Genomic DNA, 11,373 nt, shown 5'->3' with positions numbered 1-11,373 from the left:
ATAAGAACTTCCACACACACACATATATATATATATATATATCTCTATATATATATAAACACACACACACATACATGATATATATATATATATATGTATATATGTATATATATATATATATCTATATATCTCTATATCTCTCTATATATATATAAACACACACATATTATATATATATATATATATATATATATATATATATATATATATATATATATATATATATTTATAAACACACACACATATATAGATATATCTATATATAACACACACACACACACACACACACACACACACACACACATATATATATATATATATATATAAACACACACAAATATATATCTATATGTGTGTATATATATATTTATAAACACACACACACACACACATATATATATATATATATAAACACACACAAATATATATCTATATGTGTGTATATATATATTTATAAACACACACACACACACATATATATACCTTATAGATCATCAATTGGTTTGAACGAGTTAGATACCTTATAGATCATCAATTTGGCTGAAATTTTGCAGAGATGATCTATACATTAGTACCTAAAAACTGAACGGTCGAGATGTGGATATGAGACCGAAAAGTGACCCTAAACTCTAACCTCGCTCTGGATAGAATCTGTATATATATATATATATATATATATATATATATATATATATATATATATATAAACACACACAAATATATATCTATATGTGTGTATATATATATTTATAAACACACACACACACACACATATATATATATATATATATAAACACACACAAATATATATCTATATGTGTGTGTATATATATTTATAAACACACACACACATATCTACATATATATATATATATATATAAATAATATTTTACGGGCTTTTACGGGCCGGGCCTAGCGGGCCTTTGGCGGGCCGGGCCGGGCTTTTGCGGGCTTTTTAACAGGCCGGGCCGGGCTTTTAGCCCTCAGGGCCGGCGGGCCTCCATCGGCCCACTTGATCCGCGGGCTTTTTGATGAGGCCTAGTGTCAACGCTGGGTTGGCTAGATCGACTGGTTCGTGCCCTCGAAGCCAGCAGGTTGCAGGCACGGTGGAGGCCGGCGTCCGCTCTCTCGCTGGGTTGTTTGGTGGGAATGGAGTCAAAATGTTTCTGGTGGCGTGGTGCAGGTCGGCCGACGGCAGGGTGGTAGGTTGGTGCAGCGCCGGCGGTATGCTCGGAGGCACTATCTCGTTGGATACAAGGGTAAACCCTAATTGGCTTTGGGCTTTGCTCTGGTTTCTTGAGTCACTGAGTGGGACTTGGGCCCTAATCTCTTGTGGGCCTGGGCTGCTGTTCTGTTGGATTACTCAAGTAGGAATTTGGGCTGGGCCTTCCTTCTTGGGGCTTTGCAATTGGTGAATGAGCCCGAAGCTGTTCCGGTTCGCATTTGGGATCCGGGAGACTTTTTTGGGCTCTAATTTTAGCTGCATGTTAGAATTGCTTCTCTGGTTACTTAGGTAGAAGATTGCTCTCTATTCAGCGCATTATTTTGCGTGGAGTAGGCAACACTACCGGCGGTTACCTTGATAGAAGGTTACCCTCTATTCAACGTATTTTTTTGCGTAGAAGTATGGTCGACCATACTATTGGTACCGTTTTACATAACCCGGACTCTATCTGGTGCCTCATCAAATGCTAAAATGCATCCCTTCGTACCCTTGCTAGGGTTTATTTCTGTTGCTTTGTTGCTTCTAGTATTTCTCATGCTATTTTATAGTTTGTCCATCTATCAGTTGTAATTTTTATTCTGTTTATTATTAATAAAATTGAGTTGACAGTTTCTAAAAAAAAAAAAAAAAAAGTACAGCTAAAACAAGCCAAAACGCTCATCTTTTGTTGGAGTGTCCATACAGAATACTACTCATCACTGCTTAAGCTACATACCACCCGTTAATGCATAAATTTTCGGAGAGATATCCACCAACAAAAAACCTTTCCTCCATTGATTTCTCTAGAAACATCTGTGTGATCTCGATCAAAAAATAAAATAACATAAAATAATAAAAACTGGCCCTTACTCCATGGTGGTAAAGACTAAAGAGAGGTGTTTCCATGCTCTCCTAAACCGTTTGCCCCAAGTCTCTGAATGGCTCCTATACTTCCCCTAGGGCGATTTTATTTCCTCACACCAACTGAGACTTCATGGGATCATGGCAGCCTGGTCTCATTCAACAATGACATTGATGGAAGGAGATAAAATCACCCTAACTAAAAACAAAACACAGCCCCCGGCCCCCAGACCCAACTACAGCCTGGCCCAAAGAAAGCCCAGCCACAGACCCCAACAACAGCTCCACGCCAGACCCGCACCGCAGTAATACAGACGCATCCGCCCGCCGTCAGCACACACCTCGCAGCCAGAGAAGACCACAAGGCCACGGTTTATACATTTCAACCTAAAATTAATTTTGTTTCAAGTTCAATCCAAACCACCACAACCAGTTACCTTTCCATGAAAATTAGTTAAATTACAAATATTATTTCCACCTCACGGGCCTGTCATATAAAAGGAGGAAAAAATAAAAAACAGGTGGTCGTCTTCCTCCTGAAATGGCCTTTATTTTATTTTCTAAAAAGATAAAAACGACCCCCGACCCCTAATTTATAAACCATCCTTCCCATTTCCAATAATCCTAGGGAGGGTTCAAACATAAAAACTGAAAAACAAAAGATCTTCAAATACAATCCATTTTGAATGAAATTACCAAGGAGAATGCCATCAATTTTCACCATATTTTGAACATTCTTGTTATCAACAAACCAAAACACTCAACATATCCAAAATGCATATCTTTTACTTACAAAACACCAAAGAAGGGATTCTTTATTGCAGAGTCTAGCTCAGACCCAGCTGAATGGAGTACTGCCATGTCAACCTTGTCTCTAGCAAGAAACAAGAACTCACCGCCTTCCATTTTCTCAAATCCACACAACTCAAGAAACTGAGTGCCTCCCCTCAATGAACCAACCCTTTCCTGTTAGTTAAGGGGATCACAATTATGACCAAACAATAGAAAACTGATAACAGCAAACTGTGGGGTAGGAGCCAACTTTACACCATTGAAGAAGTTCAATAGGTAAAAGAATGTGTGACAAGCACAAAATCATAGAACAGGAAAGGAAAACAAAAAAGTGAAATATACAATACAAGAAGTTCTACCTGGAAAGATTGGTTAGTGAGTCTTATTTTTCTGAATTTCTCCTCATCAGGATTTTTCACAACATTCCCTACAAAAGTTAAAAGAGTCTGGAATGCTCTCTTTACTTTGGCATCATCCTCCTACACAAACAGATAACAAACAATATAAGCAAGGCCGCTCAGCTTAAGCAAAGCACACCAGAACATTCAGTATAAAAATAATTCTTTCCATTTAACATCATTTTGCATTTATTTTTCTCATTCAATATTTACCAGACCCATAAAGTCACTCCAAAATAAGGTAGTACATAACCGTTTTGTATTCTTTTTTTAATGAAACATAATAATTCACTACAATTTACCTTGTGATTCTGCTTAAGAGATCGCAAACACTCTCTCATTTGCTCTGCTTTAGTAGCAGGCCTAACTGGCAATGACATCTGCAATTGGATACCATGATCCCAGAGAAATTCATCAGTACATGTTTCAGTAAGGTCAAAATGGCATTCAAAATGCAAATAACATATACAAACAAGCTTATGCCTTTTTCTCTTCTACAACAGGTGCAGAAGGTTTTGTAGTTGAAGGATCTTCTGGTGGCAAACCAAGTTTCCTCCTCCTTTCCGCCTGTGAAGACAGATAAAGAATTGCTCACTATAAATGAAAATAGAACAGAAACATAACAAAGAAGAAAGGAAAGAAAAACTGCATGAAGGGGGGAATGTGAAATTAAGTTGTTTATTAAGATGTAAGAAGAAACTAGTAGGAAGACATTGATTAACAAATAACTTCGTCCTAGATATTCTAGGATAGTTGTTTCTGTTTTTAATTACTTTCAAAAGGAGGGGAATGTGGGGCTTATTTGTCTTAATTTGTTACATACAGAAACTGCAGTAGTTAATATTTCTAAAACCACATGGAGCACTTGAAGTTCACTAAAAATCTCCTTACACTAGTCCTCTCCTTATTATCATAAGAGGTACGTATGCTTCTGCTAGACTTGCCTCATAGAAGGCTAAATACCCTCATAAACCTACTTTTTTTCAATGCCCTCATTGGCACTAGGAAATTCAAAAGAAAAATATCCCCACTATTTTTTTTTTTTTGGGTTGTCTGTTAGTTGCATCAACTAAAGTTTTCCTCTGCAATTACAACCACTTTGCAAAATCTAAGAAATAGCATGTATGATTAGATCAGATTATACACATCCCTGGCTCATCTTGGTTTTGAATAGTTTTGTCTACCTTATCTTCTTCCAGTTTTTGACGAATCCTCTCCCTGGCTCTTTTCTCTTCCTCTTTCTCAGCTTTTCGTAAGGCCAAAATCCTATTAGAAAAAAGCACATTTCCATCCCGATGGGAAATGCATGCAAGCAATGTAAGGAAGAAGATCATTTATTGTAGACTGGACCACAATCACAATATAATTCAAAAGGCGTAGTGGGTGAAGATAAACCGTTTTCTTTCATTTTCTTCTTCTATCCTCTTCGCTTCTAGGAGTTCCTTGCCCACTCGAATCCTCTCCTGAAGAAACAAATAAGAAAATAAAGGAATCTATCATCAAACATATGTTCTCCTTGATGTATGCCAACAAAAAAGAAAAAATTAACACATTCACAATGTTATGGAAATTTAAATTCAATTATTTATTTTAAAAGTTCATATCCTTTTGAGAAGATAGTGACATATTATATGGACCATAAGGTCCATAACACAGGAACATGTTACACAATGGAGGAAAAAGTAGGGTTCTCTAAGATTAGAATGCAGCTCTTTCACAATGAAAGTACAACGGATGCACCAAATACATGAGAAAAAAAAACTTCTGTAATGAGCGAATAGACAAGAGAGAAGACATTCAGAAGTACCTTTTCTCTTTCTCTTTCCATTCTCTTCTCTTCTTCTTCTTTTTTCTTCCGGGCCTTCTCCCTTGAGATTCATTGAAAAGAAAACTTTACGAGGCAATAAAATTAAATACTAAAAAGCAGCAAGTCAAATCTAACAAGATTTTCAAACATGAATATGACCCAAAAGGCCAAAACTATATCCTCAAAAAAATGATATAACCTAAAGCATAGAGGATTTACAAGAAACGCTCGGAATGTATTTCATAATACCATAAATACAATATAAAGTCAAATATAGACACTTTGAGATTATATCCAGATGTTGGAAGTACACAATTTTCAGCATTCAATCGAGGGAATCACATGAAGACATTCTGAATCTAGAACTCGATTGGAGTGAACATTGCCATTACAAAGCACCCATCTCATTCTTTAAATAGAAAGGACCCCATTATTAATTTATTATGTTAAGTTATACCAGCATACTAAACGCAATGTAATGGCTAAAAACATTCTGAGATGTCTGTCATTGCCCAAAAAGTTGAATGTGTTAAATAAGCCAACTTGAAAATATATATAAATAACCAAATGCCATAATGGTAAGCACAACAACATGTTCATCTTATCACTGACATCACAACATCCCAACCATCTTTGCAAAATAACCACCATTGCAAAGTTTCCAGACTGAATTCTTATTTTGACCAAACCTTATTTCACATGCGGAAACACGAAAAATAGAATGCATGCAAGACCAGAAGGAAAAAGTATTACATTATGACTAGTAATTATACCCAGTGACATAGATTTGATAAGCACGACTATTTCTTCACAAGACAATAACCAGTTAGTATTTTATAGAGTTCAACTGCAGAATCTAATTTTCATACTAGGGAAGAAAGAAGCTTCAAGTTGTCTCTCAGATACAAAATGAAGGCTGGAAATGGAGCTTCATTTTGAAATTAATGTGGGAGTCACGAGAAGGGAAATTGAAAAACTTGCACCCAACGAAAGGAGATAAATATCGTGACAGACAGAAACTAGCATCTTCAAACTTTCCATAGATGATGTAATGGCTAAGTTGATCTCCACAATGACACTATAATGCACAGGAGCATTTACCTAAGCTCATGTTGCTTGGCTTTCAATTGCTCTGGTGTGAGAGAAGGTTTTGGAGCCTCCACTTTGGAGTTGACTGGTACCTGAGAATATAGAAACAAGCAAGGTTTAGATTTGAGTCAAGGTATCTTTCTCTCATCAAAGCAACAAAAGAAAACTAAAATACTGTAGGGGATAAGGTGTCATCTGATTTACTAACAATCTTAACAACTACAGAAAGCATCCAAGGGAAACAAAGAAACAGAAAATCAGTAAAATGAAAACAGAGGAGACACATGAACTACAGTGGAACAGCTTTTCAATCTAACAATATAGCAAATGAAGAACCATAGCTAAACTCAGACAATGATATATGCCAAAAATTGAGCACTGTCCAATAAGATTTTCCCTCTTCACTATATGATCTCAGAGACTTTAGACTGCTCTACCACCAAAAAGTTGCCATTAGACAGCACTGCAGTCCCAAAAGACTTTAGCTTTTCCTCTCCACTAAAAGCAACACACTTGTGAATGAATAGAGAGCATTACCCACCTAGCCAGCTCAGAAAAACTTGTCCTACAAGTTAACGCAGTGGAGAAAATGGTGATCAATGCTTATGGGCACTTCTTTAACCATGTTGCTTCAGGAGATATGCTAAAGGTGAAAATTTCACATAAAAGATTACCCAATATCTGAAGGTGAAAACTTCTATTTATTCCAGATGAACATAAGGTTACATTCTCAGTACAAAACAAAAATAAAATAAAATAAAATAAAACAAAAGAAATTTTGGCTTCAAAAACATAGAATTTATTTGGGACACAAAACAATTCTGAATTTGTTAGCCTGTAAACCATATTTTCCCCAAATGACTGCATTCAAAAGCAAATCTCCTTCTAGAGGGAATCCATGATTTATTCCTCAAAAGAGTTGCGTTATGTTTGACTGAATTCCCCACCTCTAGCCTCCTACCCCCAGGAACAAGACATTAGCTCCCAGCTCACGTGAACCATTTCACCTTCCCAACCAAGAAGAACTTTTGCATTAACTTTCATTCCTAAACCACCTTATTGGGGATTTCAAACCAAAGGTAATGGAGAAACTTACTACAAACTACCAAACCACGAGAAGCTCCTAGCATTTGAGAAAACAGCTCTCTTCAATGTCCAATCATTTCATTGAACTTTTTCTACAGACGGGTCCAGAAATAATATGATCTAGAAATCACCCTTAATGGAAGACCCAAATACTTCTGAGGCAAATGCCCACAATATTTCCAAACTTACTTGCAAAGACCCCAACTTTCTCTCTTGGGAAGTAATTCCTGCAACTTAACTTTCCAATATTGACTTAAATCCTGAGCAAGTCATAGGAACCAGAATTCCTAGTAGGATTCTGAACTTATTAGATTGTGTCATCAACCAGTGAAGGTGCAAAACACTGAGAATATAGATTTTCCTACCAAAGAGCTAAGATCCCCATCAATTTTCTCTAATCATAACAAAAGAGTCCACCGAACCAACCATGCACCATCGCCATCGATTTTCTCTAATCATAACAACAGAATCCACCGAAGTTAACCAACCATGCACCACCTTCCCCATCAAAATATATACTCTACAGCCTTGTACAAACAAAGATTGTACCTACAATTTGTTTTCCTTACAAGAAAGCCTCTTGGAATCAACAAAGCGCTTGCAAAGCCTTCCTCAGCCTCAATGCCAACACTTCATTTAGAGGTTTGTGCAAGATCAAACTTATAGGATACCAATTTCAAATCAACAAACAGTCTTTGTCTATAAGGAAAATGAAAGTCACATAACTAATAACATATACCACTCCATTACAAGAGAGCACCTCAAGGACTCACGGTCGCGACAAAGTCATCTTCATAACATCTAACATTGTTGGAAGACCACTAAAGAAAGCAAACAGTAGATTCTCATAAGAAAATAACGCAAGAACATTTTCAGAACCATAAGTGTCCTGTAACAGAAATTGTTGGTTTTCGAACCATAAAATTAATGGAAAGTTTACTTGTATCTTGTATTAATAGCTACTACTATAATGTCAAACTCCCCGTCTTCCATAATCACAGATACTCTTTTTAGTGTTGAAGATATTTTCTTGACCATAAGGATATGATTAGTGTGTGTGTGTGTCTATATATATATTTGCACATACATAACCAGGCTACCAATCTTGTTTTCTGCTACGGGTTTGCCTTTGTGCAGAGAGAGAGAGAGAGAATTCATAAAGGATCAAAATAACTTACCAAAGGCATCTCATCTATGTCCATATCATTCTCATGTTCAACTACCCAATTGACAGCAGCCTCCAGGCTAGCATTACCTAAAGAAAACCCAATTATTGAATAAACTGAGAAAATTGCGATAACTAAATTTCACTCGAGTTAAAAAAAAATTTAAAAAAATATATATTAAAAAAAGGATTAGCTGACATAACAACACCAGAATACAGCTTGCCACTTTTACCACATAAAATTCCAGAAGTAGCTGAATGCTAAGAATTGCTTTAACAGTTCAGCCGAGATCTTATTGTTCTGAGCAGGGTTTGTATTAATCGTTTGAAATTAAGAACAAAAAGGATTAGGAGATACATTATGCAAAACTTTTATGAATTCTAGTTCTTCTGGTGCTTCCTCTGCACAAGCTGGTTACAGTTTCTATCTTAAATGGACAGCTAAGACTTCTCTGTTCTAGTTCCTCTTTCTAAACATAATATATTTTAATCCATTTGTGATCATTATAGAAAGGACAACCCTCTATTAAAAAAAAAAAAATAATAATAATAATAATAATAAACATAAACAAAAAAGGACGACTCTAGTAATTATAAACATCTGATGCTAGTCCTAAACATGAGGAGGAACATCAAAAGGGATCTCCTGCTAAATCATTAAGCACAAATGATGAGGGTTTATATAATGCTATTACACTTCAATCATTTGACAATCTTTTTTCCCTTTCTCTTATTTTTGATACCCAAGAATCCCCCAAACCCGACAGACTGACCCCAGCTCGAAACTGGGGCCTCCCACCGAGCCCTACAATCTTTAGGAGACAGGAAACACTATTAAATAGCTAGGTAGGTACTGTGAGGGGGTTCAAATTCCAGACCAAATGGGACAGAAACAGGCCTGAGGATTTCTACTAACCCTTCATTGGTGACCAAAAAAATTTATTCAAGAAGCCTTGCTAAGGTCAAACCACAAGAAAAACTAAGATAAACAACAAAAACTACACTAATCACCAACAGTAGATTCTCATTAGTTTCAATGTTTCAAATAGCACTCCTAACTATTGTTAACATCCACTATCAACCAGCAGCAACATGTAACACAGAAAAAGATGGAAAGAAGACAAAGCCACCAAAAGCAAAAGAAATTATTGAAGCTTCAATCAAGATAAAATTACCGGACATATAAATTAATAAAAAAAAACATATGATTAGTTCTTTTAACGAGCTCACCGGAATAGTGAAGTGCACGGGTTGCCCGCTCTTTTGAAAATCCCATTCCTTCAAGTTCCTGAAGCAGATTTTTGTCGACCTCTGGAACTACCATTTCTACATGGAAAAACATTGATTAAATCAGGTACAGCCATGATTTTTAATCCAGACTCTAACAACCGTAAGAGTTTGACAGCCTTCCTAATGAGGAAGTTCTAAAAGACCCTTGAGAAACAACCACAAAAACAACTATCTGTTGTCATATCTTTCTTTTGTGCAAATCTATGCATAGGGAAAAGAATTATGCACACTGCTAGACAGTTAAAGAGGTTTACATTAAGATAAGGCCCTTAACTTGGGCAAAGCACATACCCACAGTCCACATTGAAAATAAAACCAACGAAAAAGGATACAAATGTAAGAAGACAATTTCATCTATTACAAAGACACAACTGTAATCCTCCAGGAGGAACCTAATCCCTCAACTAAAGCCCATTGCACAACACCAAGATGACATGCCAAAAAGGCACAAAGAAAGTATGAATTGCACCATTGGGTGAAACAAAGTAACAGATTCATGATTCTCCCCAAAGCCTATACCAAAATAACATACTTCCAACTAAGAAAGAAAGTACCTTCGGTCTGGCTAGTTGCAGCAACATCTTCCGACTCTGAAGCAGTCACCTTTGGAACCTCCAAACTTATCGGTTTTGCTGCATCCGCAGTCTTATCAACAAACTCGGTGTGCCCAGTTCTTTTGGTGTGCAGGTCACTTTCCTTCATGATCAAACATACAAAAACCCGCAAAATTAGTTTGCTTTATTGCCGATAAACAAACAACTTAATCTTCAACATTCTGAATATAAACATATGATCAAGCTCAGTTTACTAATGTAGTTCTCACAGTCTAAGCCCAAATAACCCAACGATCTCAAACTCATCAAAAACTACTGAATTCGAATCCACAACCTAAGTAGTGAGGCTTATCCCTCAATGTGTGGTCATTAGATTCAGTAAAGTCCACTATATTGCAACACAAAATTGAAAATTTACTAATGAAATTCAACAACATGATAAAAACTAGAAATTGAACTGAAATTCGAGGGACCCAGATGAGTAAATCCAACATAAAAGCGGAAAGATCAAAAATTGAACTGCAGAGAGGAAGAGAAAGAGAAAGGGTGGGAATCAGTACGGTTTTGGATCGGCATGGTTTGCCGCAAGTAGAGCAGACGAGGTTGAGAACAGCCTCGGTGGACTCAGCAAAGTTGGAGTGGGAGGTGAGCTCGGCATGCTCTTGGGCTTCCTCAACAGACCTGAGGAGAGCCCCACAGTCCCCGCACTTGAGAGATACGCCCGCCATTGATCTCGACAATGTGCCCAGACTCGAAAGTAGGTGTCTGGCTCAACAAGGAACGTCTTTATTTGTTTTTCTTTTTCTTTTTTTCACCTTTTTTTTTTTTTCCTCTTTGATTGAAAAAAATATATATATGTGAAAATAAACCCACGAAGGTTCTAGACTACACTTACTATCTTTTCTGTTTTTTTTATGAGGAGAATGACCCGAGTCACTGTCAGAAAATTACATAAATCATAGCCTAAATCTCAAAAGTAACATATTGCCCTTCTTTTTTGGCCTAACCGAGGAGAAAATCTCTAGCAAATTAAGTGACTTAAAACAAAATACTAAAAATCTTGACTTATTTGATGTTATATGACCTAAACAATCAAACCAGTACACCACTTATACACTAAAATTGAT

General features: G+C 36.5%; 1 protein-coding gene across 1 annotated transcript; it reads right to left on the bottom strand.

Annotated features, from left to right (window-relative positions):
• Window positions 1-2,714: 2,714 nt before the first annotated feature.
• On the bottom strand, window positions 2,715-11,060 carry LOC133709393 (uncharacterized). Its single transcript, XM_062135121.1, has 12 exons — window positions 10,807-11,060; window positions 10,247-10,388; window positions 9,633-9,728; window positions 8,416-8,492; window positions 6,164-6,243; window positions 5,063-5,123; window positions 4,651-4,718; window positions 4,440-4,521; window positions 3,739-3,822; window positions 3,558-3,635; window positions 3,217-3,336; window positions 2,715-3,031 (listed from the first exon to the last, which is right to left on the bottom strand). Exons 1-12 carry the CDS (start codon window positions 10,972-10,974, stop codon window positions 2,855-2,857), a joined length of 1,233 nt encoding a protein of 410 aa, XP_061991105.1. The 5' UTR covers window positions 10,975-11,060; the 3' UTR covers window positions 2,715-2,854.
• Between the last annotated feature and the right edge of the window lie 313 nt (window positions 11,061-11,373).

The sequence above is a fragment of the Rosa rugosa genome, chromosome 5 (assembly GCF_958449725.1).
Source record: "Rosa rugosa chromosome 5, drRosRugo1.1, whole genome shotgun sequence".
Lineage (NCBI taxonomy): Eukaryota > Viridiplantae > Streptophyta > Magnoliopsida > Rosales > Rosaceae > Rosa > Rosa rugosa.
The sequence above is the reverse complement of the archived record's forward strand: the minus strand, read 5'-3'. Positions and strand labels throughout refer to the sequence as shown.

Excerpts from the sequence above, each read along its gene's own strand:
- LOC133709393 (XM_062135121.1), bottom strand. The coding sequence starts at position 10,974 with ATGGCGGGCGTATCTCTCAAGTGCGGGGACTGTGGGGCTCTCCTCAGG. Across the intron at positions 10,389-10,806 it reads AACCATGCCGATCCAAAACC|GAAAGTGACCTGCACACCAA; the intron begins GTACTGATTCCC and ends TTGATCATGAAG. Across the intron at positions 3,337-3,557 it reads CTCTTAAGCAGAATCACAAG|GAGGATGATGCCAAAGTAAA; the intron begins GTAAATTGTAGT and ends CTGTTTGTGTAG.